The sequence below is a fragment of the Convolutriloba macropyga genome, chromosome 2 (genome assembly GCF_964194025.1).
Source record: "Convolutriloba macropyga chromosome 2, txConMacr16.3, whole genome shotgun sequence".
Lineage (NCBI taxonomy): Eukaryota > Metazoa > Xenacoelomorpha > Acoela > Convolutidae > Convolutriloba > Convolutriloba macropyga.
In genome coordinates, this window is record NC_134469.1 from 13,531,900 (window position 1) to 13,549,270 (window position 17,371).

General features: G+C 38.7%; 2 protein-coding genes across 3 annotated transcripts in view; both read left to right on the forward strand.

Moving 5' to 3' along the window:
* The window catches only part of LOC142356726 (S-formylglutathione hydrolase-like), a 341,513-nt gene that overhangs the window by 311,828 nt on the left and 12,314 nt on the right, over nucleotides 1-17,371 (forward strand). The window lies entirely within an intron of this gene.
* Nucleotides 82-17,344, forward strand: LOC142356745 (vesicle transport through interaction with t-SNAREs homolog 1B-like). Its single transcript, XM_075408548.1, has 6 exons — nucleotides 82-273; nucleotides 2,820-2,930; nucleotides 3,106-3,192; nucleotides 3,475-3,648; nucleotides 3,928-3,989; nucleotides 17,126-17,344. The coding sequence occupies exons 1-6, from the start codon at nucleotides 109-111 to the stop codon at nucleotides 17,214-17,216; spliced, it is 690 nt and encodes a 229-aa protein (XP_075264663.1). The 5' UTR covers nucleotides 82-108; the 3' UTR covers nucleotides 17,217-17,344.

A 17,371-nucleotide genomic window follows, 5' to 3' on the forward strand; every position in this document is an offset into this window, starting at 1 on the left:
AACAAACTTTGTATGGGTAGCTGACTTCCTCGCACATTTAGTCTTTAAGTTAGTGTCTGCAATGGTTTCGATTTCAGATCTAAGTTTGACAGAGAAATCCAGTTAATCATGTCATCAGAGACGTTTGAGCGTCTGAAGGAAACAGTGGGCTCTTTTGTGGTTGACTACAAGAACAGAGTGTCGCGTAAGCTCAAGTCAGCCCAGACCTCAAATGAGGAGAGCGAACGACTCTTAGCGGAAACGGAGAGGAGCATTGAATCAGCTTATCGAAATGTAAGTTTGGCGACAATTTTGGACGCCTCAGCATCAGATTGGTTTCATCAGTTATTGATGAACTGACTATTTTAACTTCCTCCGGCTAGTTAGAAACTCAATTTAGTGTTGCCCCAATTTAGTTTAGAAAAAAATGTGAATTGTATGCTAGCCTCTTTCTTTTGTTGAGAAAATTATTGACGTTTGAATGGCTTTCCAGATGTACAGGCGTGGTATCATTTTGAAGCTCTTTAAGCATAGAATTTAACTACATAAAATTTCAGTTTTCGTTTGGAAAAAATGTGACTGCCGAATTTTACCACGAATTTTGACCATGTTCAACATTATTGTGGACCTTTTGAATAAATTGAAGCCAACTTGAATTATTGACACTGTTATGAAAAACAGAAAACTACGAAGATAATTTCACATCCAATTTAGAGTCTCATAGTGTTGTTAGCGTACAAAATGACTTACTGCAGATTTGAAGCAGATTTGAAATGTGCCGTGTAATACTTTACATGCTAAAACTCATTTGAGAAATTAGGATAATAAAAGTTTTGTGGAAACATTTGTGCTGATGCTGCTAGTCGGACGTCACAAATTTTTAGTTATTGGTATTAAAACATCATATTTTTAGACATTGAGAATTTAGGCAGTTTTGAAATGTTTTTAGCTGCTGTTTTAAAAGCTACTGATGAAGGCACGAGCAGATCAATCCAAGGGATAGATTCAAAGGAAACCAAAGAGCAGCACATTCTCGAAGGAAAAATCAAATCAGTTTTTGTCAATATTTTGGCTAGATGATGTAAAGTGCCTTTTATAATTTGTTGAGAAGTGTGCTTTGAAACCATGAAGGGATTGTTTTAACATATCCGATCTTTGTTGTAATGGTTTTTCATGCATTTTTTTCTATACTCAATCCGAAGTACATCCGATTAGCTTTTTCTGAAGACGGTGAAATTTTTTTATAGCTTTGAAACAATAAGAGAGAAATAGATAGAAATTATTTAACACGATTGTCGAGTTTATCTGCTTGAGACTGCCTTTACTTGGTTTTTCAGCGTTGCAGCTATGAGGTTTTCACAAGCATATTAAAAACCGTTTGTTGGGAAGATGTATGATTTTCTTACATACATCTTCCCAACAAAACGGTTTTTAATATGCTTTTGAAAACCTCATAGCTGGAACGCTGAATAACCAAGTAAAGGCAGTCTCAAGCAGATAAACTCGGCAATCATGGTAAACAAATTCTATCTATTTCTTTCTTATTGTTTCAAAGTTATAAAAAATTACACCGTCTTCAGAAAAACAGAATTTCTTGAGAATTTGTTCATTATTTTTCTTTGATTTATTCAGATTTTAGGGACTCAATTGTATGCCCGAGGAACTAAGATGGTCACAAATTCTTGTATCAGATTCTAAATTTACCAACTTGTATGATTATGTCACCAGTATAAACTGCTGTTGAAAGTCTTATAAATGTTCGATATCTAAATTTTTCTTGGGGTTAAACAAAACTAGCTTATAAGAGAAACTTAAACGTATTGCAATTTTCAGTGCAATGCTGTCGGCTTTTGGGAAAAAATAAAAGGTCTGATGTTAAATATAACTCAAGCTGAAGTAACTTTTTCAAAGACATGAAATTTTTTGTCGCCGTTTTGCGCTAAAATATCGAAGTAAAGAGGACAAATGATAGTTGAGGCACTGCTTCAATTTAAAGTAATGCTGCAGCTTTTTAAAAAAACCATTATTTTTTTAGTCGAGGGCAGGCTACACCGGTATAGCTCCACGACTTGAAACCAAATAGAAAAGCCTGCTTATGGTTATTTTCATTTTTTTCTTTCCGAAATTTATAATAACTGCATTCATTGCTTAATACATTTTTATTGCCCTCCTTCAGTTACTGTTGTTAAAGCTTTCGATTAAAAATGCTTTATTTGTGAAAACCACAAAATATTTGAAATAATATTTGTTTTCAATTGCATTAAGATTGAGCGCATCTGTAGGGACTATGCTTCCTATTTTTTGTATTTTTCATTTTGGGGAAAATGTTCATTCAAAATCATCTTTGGATCGTTTCACTCTTTATTAAAACCGTGAAATTTCTTTGAAACAAATTTTTGATGCATTGTATATGCTTAAATATGGGTTTAGTTACGGTAGTAGTAGACATATTAAAGGAAATGTCCCAGAAAATTTTTGGAATCGTCCCAAAATGTCATTCGGAAATGTCCCCCTGTATATTTCCTTATATGGTATTGCCTATCTTAAAACAAGTAATGCCCCCCCCCCCTGTATTATCAGTAAGACGCGTATGTCTACTACTTACGTTCTATAAAAAAGGATCATGCGAGCTTTATTAATCAGAAATATAAGGAACATTCAAGGGTCAGAAACAGTCAATGGACACAAAAGGAAGTGCTGAAAGTATTGTTAAATTACTCTTGATTTGCAGGGCTATATATGGTTATCAAATTTCTTACTCACACTTAAATTATTCGAGCATATAGGACACTTACATTGTCAACAGGTGTTAAATGGACTTGACTTGAATGTTTTTCCAGCTTCAAGGGATGGAACGTGAGGTATCGGTTGCACCAGCAGAGTTCCGAACAATGATGAATGCTAAGTTACGCTCATTGCAGAGAGATGTCGATACGATCAACAGGGAAGTGGTAAGTTTCTCAGACTATCTTCTTGCGTCTTTTGTGCACAAGATCTTGGCACCTTTTTCAATTTCTATGAAGCTTCGTTCAACATTCTGAAATATTTAAATGCAAAATTGTGTGCGCAGATTTGTGCAAACGTCGTCTTTGTCTAAGGTATACTGAAGTGAATTGACTGTTTCAGAAGTCTGTGCGGACGAATCAAAGTATTGCCAGAGGTGGTGGGTATCCAGGCAGCAGCAGCATCTATGATCCCAGGGCCGACATTGCCGTGAGTACCATTCATTAATCTATTGGATAAATTGATAGGAAATAAGGAAAATGCTTAACTCCCCATGGCGTCTACTGAAATGGAGTGCAAATTTTTGCATCGATTGATCAGCAAAAATAAGCCAGTAAAAATGAGCCACAATCACCGAACCTGAAATATCATTACTTAAATACTAAACCCCATGCAATTTCTCGACAGACTATACCTGGTGAATTGATCCGAATATTTCATTTTTTATATCGAATATTTATGCAGCTAATTAGAAAAAAACTATGTTTGCAGACACTGGAGGAGCGCCAGAGGCAACAGGTGATGTTTGGGACAGATGTGTTGAACAGGGCGAGTGAGAGTGTACTCAGGACACAGAGAGTGGCAGCTGAGAATGAGGAAATTGGGGTGGAGATACTTGGAGAGTTGGGCACGCAGAGGGAACAGCTGCAAAGGACTAGCCGAAAGGTTTCGTCTCCCTTTTTACCTTATTTTGGTCATATACGTTTTATTAACGCTTATTCGTTTTAAAATACTGCATGTGGACCGATTTTGACTGTATCGCGCATTTAAAACATTTGAACTTAACTCTAGTATACAAATAATGCGTGGAAATAATTTTCAATAAACTAATTTAAGATCTTCATTATTTTTCAAAGTGAACTTTTTGATAAGAAGCGGTTTATTAAAATCTTTGACGACCAGTTGTATTGTTTCCGATTGTTTATACAGGCATATATTTTTCAGCTGGACGAGACTAAGGCTGAACTCTCAAAATCCAGAAAACTGCTGAATACAATGCAACGGAGGTGAGTGCAAGCTTTAAGAAAATTGATTGATCAAAATTCGAAATTCTTTTTTTTGCTACAATGTATAGCGTTTTGTCATGGTTTGCGTTGCGCGAAGAAGAGTTGCTCTCTCATTTGAGTGGTATTAATGTTCTCAATGAGGTTTCATTAGCATTTTTTCTTATTAAAATAAATTGAATTAAACAATTTAATTTTCTGCACTTTTTTCAGGGACGCTAAAAAGATTTTTTCACACGTTTTGATGATTTTTGATTTCAGTAGGAAGAAGTCAACATTGTTAAAAGGCTCTCTCTATATTATCGAAACTAGCAATAGTGCGTTTGGAAACATTTTTGACCATCTGAAATATTACCTATTTAGCGTAAATTATAAGCTGTTTTTACCATTTCGCCTTGTTTTAAGCTTTTTTCAGTACTTTTCGTATTCTTCGATTTTGGGAGTTTTCATGTTTTTTTGGGAGTTTTCGGGCTGAAATTAATTTTGCTAGCAATTATGGTGGTCTCTCAATTTGCATAATTTTAATTTTGAGTTGATTTTGTCAAGGAAAATCAAGTAATTTTGAGCATTTTTTTTGCCAATTGTCTATTTTTCAAATTTTTCGCTTTTCCTCGAATTCTCTTGTTCTCGCTGTAGTTTTTAATAGCCGCGTCCTCAATTCCTGGCGGCTGTTATAGCGCTCCTAATTTTTTTTACAACTCAAAGATTTTGAATTGTATTGGGGCGCTGTTTTTTTTAAGATGTGTTCACACATTTTTCAATGGCCTTGATCTTTCAAAACGGGATAAACAGGTAAAGTCCAGGGGGCATTAAGTTTCATTAGAGGCCCAAAGTGGGCTTTAGTAGTCCTTCAAGTGCTTAGAGTGGTGCAACTGCTGGAATGGCCCTAATTTAAGGTTAAAAGGTCATTTTTATGTGTTTTTGGGCTCAAAGTGGTGCAATTTTCCATGTTTTTTGTCATTTTTTTAAAAAATTGTTTGTTGATTAGTCTTAGGTTGAAGTTTTTAAAAGTTGATGAAGGCCTTTTTCGAAACAAAAGTACTCGTTATGACTATTGTCTGAGCTATATGATTTGGTACTACAAACACAAACATGCAAAATAATAATTTTTGCAATTTTCGAGTTTTTTTTAAATCTTGTCATTTTTTGAGGTTTTCCAGCTAAAGGTTGATAATAGCGCACTGTATAGTTCTAGTAATAATGGATTGGTTTTCAACACTTTAATGTCTCGAATTTTAGCAATTTTTATAAGTTCTGCAGTTTTTTTTAAGGTTTCCTAAAGCTTTTGTGAATTTTTTGATGTTTGTCCATTCTCAAGTGCCAGAAAACGTGTTTCACGGCCTGAAAAATTTACTGCATGGTTGTTAATTTCAAAGGATTTGTTGTAACCTTTTAAATTTTAATAATTTTCAGATAAAATTTGCAATTTTTTTTCGAAACATTTTCATTCAGTTTTTCTTGCCTACATGGCATCTAGTCTCAAACAGTGTTTGATAGTATTTTATTAAATAGTTGCTAGGGGGCAATTGAATGCTTTCAACACTTAAAGTACGAATTTCTGTTTTTTTTCAAAATTTGAAATTTTTTATAAAAATTATTGCCTATCGATCTTTGAACCAATTATTTTTGAAGGGCTTTGAATTGGGTTACTGGATACCCTCAAGAGACACAGAAATGACTTTTCAGATATTAATATTACAGTTTTCTGCAAAATTTCATTAAATATTGCAATTTCAATTAAAAAAAATTTAGGGCATTTTCGAGTTAATCGATCTTCAAGGGCCAGTGAAATTTTTCAGGCCTTGCAGATGTAATACAGCAGCAATTTCAGAAACAAAAATTAGTTTTTAACATATTATTGAAATGGGTATATTTATAGGGATCAAATTTTTCCTTAGGGGTAAAAGATTTAAAGTTTTAGCAATGATTATATTTTTGTTTAGTTTGTTTGTTTCTCAATTTTTTTAGATGATTTTGTTTGTGCTTTGGCTGGCATTGTTCAATTGATCTGCTGGTCAGGTAGAGTACTTCTAAGTTTTTCATTCATTTCTATGAATTATATTTAAGGACTTGTCCTGCTATGTTTTTTACTCCGTCTAACAGATTTTTATTTCGTCTTACCCGGACTTCTTGGAATTGACGTTGTTGGCGCCACTAGTGAACAGAAGCATGAGCCATCAGACCAACAGAAATGAAATCAAAACTCAGAAACTTGAAATTTTGCCAAAACTCAAAAAAGGTCAAAACTGAAAATTTTTACAAGTTGGGACCGAAAATTTGTCCACCCCCCCCCCCGATTTTGGGAAGGGAAAACCTGAGCAACCCAAGGGTTTAGCACACGGTTAGGGTAACCCCTAAGCTATCCATGGACCCAACGAACATCCTTGCATCATACCTACAAGTGATGCTATTAGCACTTATATGGTGCAAAAAGTGCATTTTTGGATATTTTGTCATTTATTGTTAATTTTGCTAAATTGTTAATTCTATGATCCCTTAAGTGTTTATTAAAGGTCATTTGTCATACATTTGAGGCATTTAGAGTTACGTATGTACCATCAGTGCTTATGTCAACAAAAGCAAATAGTGCGGTAATTTGACATTTACTATGTAAACAATGACATAAATCATTTTCTTGATTAACCAATCAGAAACAAGTAATGATGATGTTATAAATGATAAATATTTGATTATTTACTTTAACCTAATTGTTTGATTAGTGAAACCGTATTGTATTTAGAACCATTAGAAACTGTCATAAGGAGCAGTTGGCTCTCAGATTGACTATAATTTGATTCTTCATCAACTTTAGTCTTTTGCGCTAAGTTTTGCTAGATCTTAAGATCTCGAGCGTTATAAGTTAGTTGAGCTTTCTTAACAAGAAGTTAGCAACAGTACTAGCTTTGGGCTGAAGCCTTACAAACTTCAGCACGAGATTGGATATAGATTATCACCAAGGATTTTCTTAACTTCAATCACAAAAAATTAAAGTTACAGTCCTTTATTACAACTGAGCGACTAATAGTTACTACGCGAGTGTTAGTCGATAGCAACCGAGTGAAGAACCAGGCCGGCGTAAAACTCGAGAACCAGGCCGCGAAGTTGGGTTCCGCTGAGATTCTTGAGCAGCCGCAACATTTGGTCCGCCGACCCGGACCACATCAACAGCAGTGACACGAACAGAAAGGAATCTTCGATTCAACCTGGTGGACCAAAACAAAATCAGCAACGATGGCCAGCAAAAGTCCCAACAGACACTGGAAGACAGCTGATTGGAAGGCGAGTGGTCAACTCAAGACGTTAGAGAAAGAGCAAGCTGACCTACTCAAGTCCTTCTCCAGACACCTCAACGAGCTAGAAGGCTACCTAACACAAAACAAAACAATGACAGCCAAAAGTGCTTATCGATGTTTCTTCAGGACGTACGACGACTTGGAAGACAACCGACAACAGCAGAGGTTACTATTAAAACCAAAGTATTTTGAAAACTTTGACAATGACACCAAGCGTATGTTAGAAGAAAAGAAAAAAGTTTTGAGATGGGTAGTTGACAAAATACCAGATCTCCAAGATATTGAAGATTGTCGCGCAGTAGTCGTCGATTACCGGAAATACACATTGCGATGGTACAAATTATGGAAAGATGCTAATCTAATTGAGCACGAATTGGGAGAACTCGAAAAGAAATTGAAATCAGAAAATTTAAGCGACTCCGAAAGACAGATACTGTGTGATCAGATGGAACGATTATTAGAAAAGCTAGATGAAATTTACGCAGAAGCTCTTCGAATATTGAATACAGAAGGTTGTCCCGATGGGTTTGCGAATTTCAGTAAAACGAGAAGTCAATATCAAGACCTGATCAACCAGTACAGGTTCAGCAAGGATTGTGGAAATCAAACATCTTTAGTGTCAACTACATCGGCTGGTGACAAAGACCCAAACGACGAAACTGTAATTGATACCGGTAATGGAGCAATAGAAAATGCTGAGGAGAACGCCGAGGTCTCTTCCAAGCGTTCTGCTACACATGGAAACAGAAAGCAACCCAGTATCGCCAACTCGCGATCATCGAGAAGGCGACAGATTGAAGAAATGGAGCTCGAAAACCTAAGAGCAAAGAAAGAAACAGAGCAGCGACTGCGAGAGCGCCAGTTGGAGTTAAAGCAAGAGCGTGAGGAAATAGAACTTCGTCGCCAGGAAGAAGAGTTACGTTTACAACAGCAACAGCAGCAACAAGAGCAAGAGTTACGTCTGAGGATGCAACAGCAAGAAGACGAACTGCGTTTTCGACAGCATGAGCGAGCTCTTGAAAACGAAAGAAGGAAAGCAGAGGAAGAAGAAGAACAAAGACGTCTGAAACTTGAGCTGACCAAAGGAAGCTCAAGAGCATCCGGATCAGTGGCAGATGAGATAGAAAGTGTTGGATCAAAACGAAATCAAGAAAGAATAGAGAGGTGGACAGAAGCAGGGGCTCAACAGTCTGTCCCTCAACGACCACTATCTCCAAATGTTGTTATCGACCCTCCAACGAATGTCACTAAGGACAGAGCTGACAAACGTTTCAGCACCTACCCGAAAACTACCCCACTGTTCCACCCAGGCGAAAGGCTTTTCTCAACCCAACTAACAGAACCGAGCATTCTCAAGAAACCAGAAGTCCGTAAATCAATTAGAGTAACGGACCCACCAGCACCGCCGTTGACAAGGACGACGTTTCAGCAGCAGCGAACGTCAGCAGTTCAATACAGAAACAGGAGTCAGAGTCCCAATAACAACTTTCGGAACAGGTCTGCCGAGAGCAGAAACAGGAGCACAATGAATCACACCACTCCCCAAGTGATCTACCAACCAGTACCAAGCAGTGGTGCCAGCGGCTTGCCAAAACTAAAACTGACTGAGTTTTCAGGAGATCCTCTGGAGTGGCCAGAGTGGTCAGGTCTTTTTGATGTTGTTGTTCATCAAAAGCCAATCAGCGATACAGAAAAGATGCAATACCTCAAGACCAGTCTCACGGGTCAAGCAAAAGCAGCAATATCGGGAATGGGATTCAGCTCGCAATCATACTATCATGCTTGGGATATACTCTGTGAGAAGTATGGAAGATCAGATTTCATCGTCAACGCGCAATTCAAGAAAATACTAACTCATCCTCCAGTTCGACATGACGATTCTACGAGCATTGTCAAATTCGCAAATGTGGTTACAAATGTGGTGAACACCTTGACCCAACTTGGATACACATCAGACCTAGAAGCAGAAGCAGTGCTAAGTTCGACAACCAGAAAACTTTCTCCGCAACTGAGAGAACAGTGGTTGCAGTATATGCAAGATCGTCGACTACTGAGAGGTAACCTGATTATTTTCAAAGAGTGGCTTGCCTCCAAAGCTACAATTCATGAGAATTTGTTAGCACAGACAAACTCGTCGTTTGACAGAAACAAATTTAAAAGCCGTGATAAACCGAAGACGAGTACCTTTGCTTCAAACGCTGAAGAGTCAAGCAAACCCAAGAATTTCGAATGTCCCTTCAAAGACGGGCAACATCCTATTTGGACGTGTGAAAAGTTTAAGTCACTGAAAGTAAATGAACGACGAGAGCATGTCCAGAAGTTCCGACTGTGTTTCAATTGCTTGAAACCAGGTCATATGTCGAAGGACTGCAGAAGCAGGACCTGCAGCGTACCCAGCTGTGGAAGGCGGCACAACAGGCTTTTGCACAGCGAACTACCGAAGAAGGAGACTACAAGGAATGTCTCAGATGCTACAACGGCAGTAGCAACTAACATCACCCAAGGAGGACTTCCAGTGGTACGAATCAAGCTGACTAACAGAGACTTAAGCCTAAATGTACTAGCAATGTGTGATTCAGGATCCTCAATCTCGTTTGTGGACAAATCAGTGGTGTCAAAACTCCATCTCCAAAGCAGAAAAGCATCTCTATCAGTAGCAGGGATCCATGGATCACAGGATGTAAAGACTGAAATAGTGCCAATAGCTGTTTCAGCGCATGAGAAGTCTCGACCATTGACAACAGTGCAGTTCTACGTACACGAAAAACTGAAATTGGGTGACCAGATTGTAGAGTTGCAAGAATTGAAAGACCGTTACCCACACCTGAGGAACTTGCCAGATCAAAGCTACAATCTAAATGATGTTCAAGTGATTCTTGGACAAGATTGCTACGACATTCATCACCCTTTTGAATTCAAGAAGTCAGAAGACAAAACTGCACCATGGGCAGTGAAATCAAAGATTGGTTGGGCTTTAAGTGGACCCCTACCAGCGAAGCAAGCAGCAACTCTTGCCACAACAGCAACATCAATTGCAGATGACAAATTAGCAAACCAGTTGAGTAAGTGGTGGAATATCGAGTCCTATGCTTCAAACTGCGATGTCACTGGACATTCGAAAAAAGAACAACGAGCAATCAAGACGTTGGAACAAACAACACGATTCAATGGTGAAAGATACGAAGTTGGACTTCTGTGGCGAGAGGACGAAGTGAAGTTACCAAACAACTACTCTGCAATGGGGCAACTCAAGTCCTTAGAACGACGCCTGCAGAAAGACGAGGCGCTAAAGAAGCGCTACCAAGAAACCATTGACACAGATGTCAACGCTGGATACGTTCGGAAAGTAGATCAAGCTGAACTGAATGAAACCAAAGACAAACTGCAATGGTATTTACCACATCATCCTGTCATAAACCCGCACAAACCCGAAAAAGTCAGAAGAGTGTGCAACGCAGCAGCGAAGTATCAAGGTGTAGCCCTAAACGACAAACTTCTACCTGGGCCAGACCTGCTGCAGAGTTTGATCGGAATCATCTTTCGCTTGCGAGAACACCAAATAGCCTTATCAGCCGACATAGAAGCAATGTTTCTTCAAGTAGCTGTCCCAAAAGATGACAGCCGATGTTTACGATTCCTCTGGAGAGAAGATCCAGAGCGGAGGATAGAAGTCTACGAGTACACACGACACGTTTTTGGGGCGAAAAGCTCGCCGACTTGTGCAAATTACGCCTTGCACCAAGTGGCGAAAGATAATGCAGTCAACGACGAAAATCTTGTCAAAGTGGTTCAGCGAAACTTCTACATGGACGACTTCCTCAAGTCAGTCAGAACACCTCAAGAAGCGATTGAAATTTATCAGAAAGTCAGAGACATCCTCATCAAAGGTGGTTTCAAGTTGACGAAATGGATAGCAAGTGACGAAGAAGTCAAGTCACACATTCCAGAGACAGACAGATCAACGAAAGTTGTGATAACTTTCGAAGCAGAACCACAATCATCTTCAATCCTAGGACTCAACTGGAATGTGGACACAGACAGTCTCATTGTCTGTCGTCGAACTGAGCAAGAAGTTCCAGCAAAAATAACTCCGAGAATTGTCCTATCCTTTGTCTCAGCAGTGTTCGACCCACTTGGAATATGTTCACCTTTTACCATACGAATGCGATTTCTTCTCAAAAGCATTTGGGCAGAAATGGGACAAGCATGGGACAAAGAGTTGTCAGCAGAACACTCAAAACTGTTCAGTGATTGGTGCTCTGAGTTGAGAGAAATAAGGACGATGTCGATAAATCGACTTTATTTCGAAAACGGATGTTCAAATTTGAGACTTCACATTTTTACAGATGCATCAGAGGAAGCGATGTGCATCGTGGCATATCTGCAAGATGAAGCAACGCTAAAACTGACATATGTAATAGGGAAATGCCGTGTGGCACCCATCAGACATATGACGGTACCGAAATTAGAACTTCAAGCCGCAGTCTACGGAGTTCGTCTCAGAAGGCAGGTACTCAATGAACATGATGTCAAAATCGGCAAAATCTATCATTGGACCGACTCATCAACAGTGCTACAGTGGCTACAGGCAGCGCACAAGAAACAACAAGTATTCGTTGCAAACAGAGCAGCTGAAATACTGGAAAACTCATCGATGGATCAATGGAGACACGTCAAAGGTGTTGAAAACCCTGCCGACATCGGAACCCGAGGAATGTCCATCGAAGGCCTCAAGGAGTCCGCATGGCTAAACGGGCCGGCATGGCTTCAGGCAGATGAAGAAAAGTGGCCAAAGCCGTGGTGCCAAGTGAACGAACTCGAACCTGAGCAAGTTACGAGTACTGTAGCAACAGAAACAAAACTAGAGCAACTATTTGACTGGAGACGATACAGTTCCTTCAAACGAATTAGAAACTTTATTGCCTATTGCATGAGGTTCAAGACAAAACAGAAGGGTCCCCTCAAAGCAGACGAGATTCATCAAGCAGAGCAAATACTGTTTCGATTTGTTCAAAACGAAAGCTTCCCGAATGTTTCGAAGTCTATATCAAACAGCAAAGAAATCTCCAAAGTTTTAAACATTGCCAAATTGTCAACCTTCATAGAGGAAGATGGAACAATTCGAGTGAAAGGTCGACTGAAGCATTCAAACCTCGATTACAATGCAAAACATCCAATACTGTTGACAGCAAAGCATCCAGTAGTACAGCTTCTGTTGGAGAAAGCACATCGAGACAACCTACATGAAGGCACAGAATACGTGAGAAACATGCTCCAACAAGAATACTGGATCATTGGAATACGAAATGCGTTACGAAAAATCAAGTCCAGATGCATCAAATGCAGACACAGGAACGCCAACCCAATCCACCCACCGATGGCGGACCTACCACGAGAACGACTTGATGAACATGTTTTCCCATTCACCCATACCGGAGTCGACTACTTCGGACCCATAGAAGTGAAGTTCCTACGACGTACATTGAAGAGATGGTGCTGCCTCTTCACTTGTCTGACAACCAGAGCAGTACACATCGAAGTTGCACAGTCATTGGACACCGAGTCATGTCTAGCGGCAGTGACAAGATTCATCGCACGACGTGGCTACCCAAGTACCATCATCAGCGACAACGGCACGAACTTCGTTGGAGCAGCCAAGGAACTCAAAGCATTCATGGACGAATGGGACAAAGCTAAGATTGAAAGTGACTTAGCTCAGAAAAAGATAGTTGGGAAATTCAACCCTCCTGGAGCGCCACACTTTGGTGGAATCTGGGAAAGACTGGTTCAAAGTTGCAAGAAAGTGATGATTGCAATCTTGGACAACCGAAGCCTCACAGACGAGGTACTCAGTACAACGATGTGTCTTGTGGAGCAAACTCTCAACGCAAGACCCCTGACAGCAGTAAGTGACGATCCAGAGGATTTGACAGCTCTTACACCCAATCACTTCCTGCTAGGACGAGAAAACGCAAGTGCACCATTTATGCCATCCAGTGAACGCTACCATGATCTCAGAAAATCATTCAAAACGGCTCAAGCATATGCGGACATGATCTGGAAGAGATGGACTCGTGAATATCTTCCACAATGGAATCAGAGGTCAAAGTGGTCAAAGGAACATGTGAGAAACCTGAAAGAAGGAGAACTTGTTTGGATGGTAGACGAGTCAGTGAAACTATGTGAGTACAAGATGGGACGAGTCATCCAAGTCTTCAAAGGGAACGATGGAGTCGTACGATCAGCGAGAGTCAAGATGGCACATGGCGAATTCAACAGGCCGGTGGTGAAATTGGCGCCAGTCTTCTACGATGGTGTTTCCGAGATCGAAAACAGGGCCGACGATGTTGGCGCCACTAGTGAACAGAAGCATGAGCCATCAGACCAACAGAAATGAAATCAAAGCTCAGAAACTTGAAATTTTGCCAAAACTCAAAAAAGGTCAAAACTGAAAATTTTTACAAGTTGGGACCGAAAATTTGTCCACCCCCCCGATTTTGGGAAGGGAAAACCTGAGCAACCCAAGGGTTTAGCACACGGTTAGGGTAACCCCTAAGCTATCCATGGACCCAACGAACATCCTTGCATCATACCTACAAGTGATGCTATTAGCACTTATATGGTGCAAAAAGTGCATTTTTGGATATTTTGTCATTTATTGTTAATTTTGCTAAATTGTTAATTCTATGATCCCTTAAGTGTTTATTAAAGGTCATTTGTCATACATTTGAGGCATTTAGAGTTACGTATGTACCATCAGTGCTTATGTCAACAAAAGCAAATAGTGCGGTAATTTGACATTTACTATGTAAACAATGACATAAATCATTTTCTTGATTAACCAATCAGAAACAAGTAATGATGATGTTATAAATGATAAATATTTGATTATTTACTTTAACCCAATTGTTTGATTAGTGAAACCGTATTGTATTTAGAACCATTAGAAACTGTCATAAGGAGCAGTTGGCTCTCAGATTGACTATAATTTGATTCTTCATCAACTTTAGTCTTTTGCGCTAAGTTTTGCTAGATCTTAAGATCTCGAGCGTTATAAGTTAGTTGAGCTTTCTTAACAAGAAGTTAGCAACAGTACTAGCTTTGGGCTGAAGCCTTACAAACTTCAGCACGAGATTGGATATAGATTATCACCAAGGATTTTCTTAACTTCAATCACAAAAAATTAAAGTTACAGTCCTTTATTACAACTGAGCGACTAATAGTTACTACGCGAGTGTTAGTCGATAGCAACCGAGTGAAGAACCAGGCCGGCGTAAAACTCGAGAACCAGGCCGCGAAGTTGGGTTCCGCTGAGATTCTTGAGCAGCCGCAACAGACGTTTTCAATGACCTACCTCACTCAAAAAAATGACTTCTGAACTCACTTATGGAACTTTAAATTTTATGAACATTGAGTTTTTGGTTTCGAATATTAATTTTGGGATCTTCTCCGTTTCTGCCCCCAGTACGTTATGCGCCCCCCAGTTACAGAGCACTTGCCATTACATAGTAAGTCATTATGTAAAAAAATTTTGCACCTGCATCTGAGGGGTGCATATAATTTGCGCCCACTATGTTGAGGGGGCACAAACGGAAAAGATCCTAATTTTCAAAAGCCCTATTAGGGCTTTCTCCTTATACAGCTTATGTGTCGCATAAAAATGAAAGTCCAAAGCTAACCCATAAAGTCTAGTGGTCTATTAAAGGACTGGTGGTCGATCTGTCTATCTAATCTCTTTAGTTGTTTCAATTCATGGAAGGCCCCAAGCGTCTATCGCGGCGCTTTTCCGGCAATCTGACGGCTATGTTTCTTTATAATGTTTTATTGTGACCAATTTTGCTGGTGTTGTCACTATTCAGTGACACTTGAAAGGTAGACAGGGCACTTTTACTGAAATAAGTTCACCAAATTTTCTGATTTTCAGTATTTTTTCCATACCTTTTTTTTAAAATTGGTTTTCAATATGTATCTACGCAATATTGGGTTGGTCACTGATGTAGCAGATGGAATAATTGAAGTTTTTACAGTTTAAGGGTTGGGAAGTGTCATTTTTTTGTTTTGTAGACAGTTCTTCGGAGTTTTATAGAATATTTTTTTGTTTTGTCCTGCGTCATTTACTTTCCGTTTCCCCTGGTTTTCTTTTTGTCAGCCGTAAATATCGTTTTTCAAGTACTAAGTTTTGTGCGAACTAATTGTATGCTTATATTGCAACTTCTTTTGCTCACAGATAATTAGGAGTCGCAAGTTAAATTTTATTAGATGCTTAATCAGTTTTTGGCATTAAATTTCATCATGTAAACTTTGTTTTCATCCAACGGTATTGTTTAACGAATAAGGAGGTCCGTCAAATCAGTGAGGATGGTCAGTTTTCTTAATCGAGTCAATCCCGCAATTCTTCCGGCTATGTTTTATTTTCGTTTACTTTCTCTTCTTCCTTTGTCTCTTTCTGTTGCGTTTTATTTCCATTTCCTATTTTTGTAATCATCTCTGTTTTTCATCTTTTTGTGTTTCTTTAATTTGCGTCAGTCTGGAAGGAGGCTCTAAATTAGTGGCGCCCCACCTGTTTCAGGGGGAATGATATGTCGTTTATTGTTCGTTTCCGTGTGAACTCATGTCTTTTTAGTTAGTTTTTTTTTCAGTTAGATGTCAAGATTTTTTCAGTCAATACGCTCATTTAGATATGATAATCTGCAGACAAATTTTCAATGAGTTGAGTATGGTATGTAAAGCAGTTTTCAGTGAGTGCTGCATTGAAGTAAACATTGTGATTTACGTTTAAGGAGTTTCCGAAAGTGTTCAATTTCTTATTGATTTTGTGGGACCGCTAGTACTATTTTTAAAAAGTCTGATCGGTTGATAACGGCGAACCATGATCCCGCGTAAATAAATTGCCGAGCAAAGTCTATTACGCAGCTATAACAGCAAGATCAATTCGCATCTAAATATAAAACTAGTGAGGACTTTTGTTTATTTTGTATGATAAAGAAGGAAAATTGTAAATACTTTCATGCTGCACGTCAAATGCAGTGCTTGTAGGTGCACTAGTTGTCATTAAGGTGAGTCACGTCAATTGTTGGACACCTAGTGAGCTGGTTAAAGTTTGCGTCCGTTAAACTCTCAAAGGCTCGCCGTCGTTTTAATTCAGTTTGACCGACACTAGTCGGTTATGTTTATCTGCTTCAGTCAATTTATCATTTCAGTTCTGCAGTTGTTGCTATCAGAATTTTGGTATTCTATTGCTCAACTACCACTGCAATTTACTCTTTTTTTTCAGATACGTTTTGAACTACTTGAGCTACATTTTTCTAATTTGTGGTTTGTTTTGTGTTAATTTTTAAAAGTGAATATCTATTTTCAGTGGGCTGGTCTTGAAATAATTTTCATCAAAAGTTTGGAAAATTCAAGATTCTATCTCGAAATTATTGAGACAATGTTCTTAATATTGAGGAATTGTGTTCAGAGACCACAACAATGCTATGAAAGCTTTTGCAGTTTTTCAGAAGACTCTTTATGTTTTGTTTTGATTGCAGAGCTACTGTTCTGTGGCGTCCTCAAAATATTGGGTTCTGGTCCAACATTACCTCAGTTTCATTTATGGAACTCACCGGGCATATTTTTTGGTCAACGGGATTCCTCAGTTAATAATAATTTGCCTTCTAACTTATGTCGATAATAAGTTGATAATAATTTGATCTTTTGGAGTGGATTCCTAAGTTACAAGTTTTTTCAGTAGACAGATAGGCTGTCCATCTCCTATCTTGTGTAGAGATTCTGTTACAGTAATTTCCGGTTCTCTCCGAATGCTGATGTCAAATTTAATGTTGCAAAGAAGTGTTTGTTGTTTAGAGTGATCTCCAACAAACTGCTTCTCATGGGAATCATTCTCTTCGAAGTGATCATTCTGCTGGCAGTTATTTATATCAAGTTTATCAAATGATGAGAGGAGGAGCTATTTTGTATTCGTCCCACTGCAATTCAATTCTATTCCACTGTCGTTTGACTGGAAACTTCCCTTTGTTTTAATATTGTAGATCATTTTAAATAGAATTTATTTTTATGCGCAGGTTTTTATAATTAAATCTTATTCAAAGA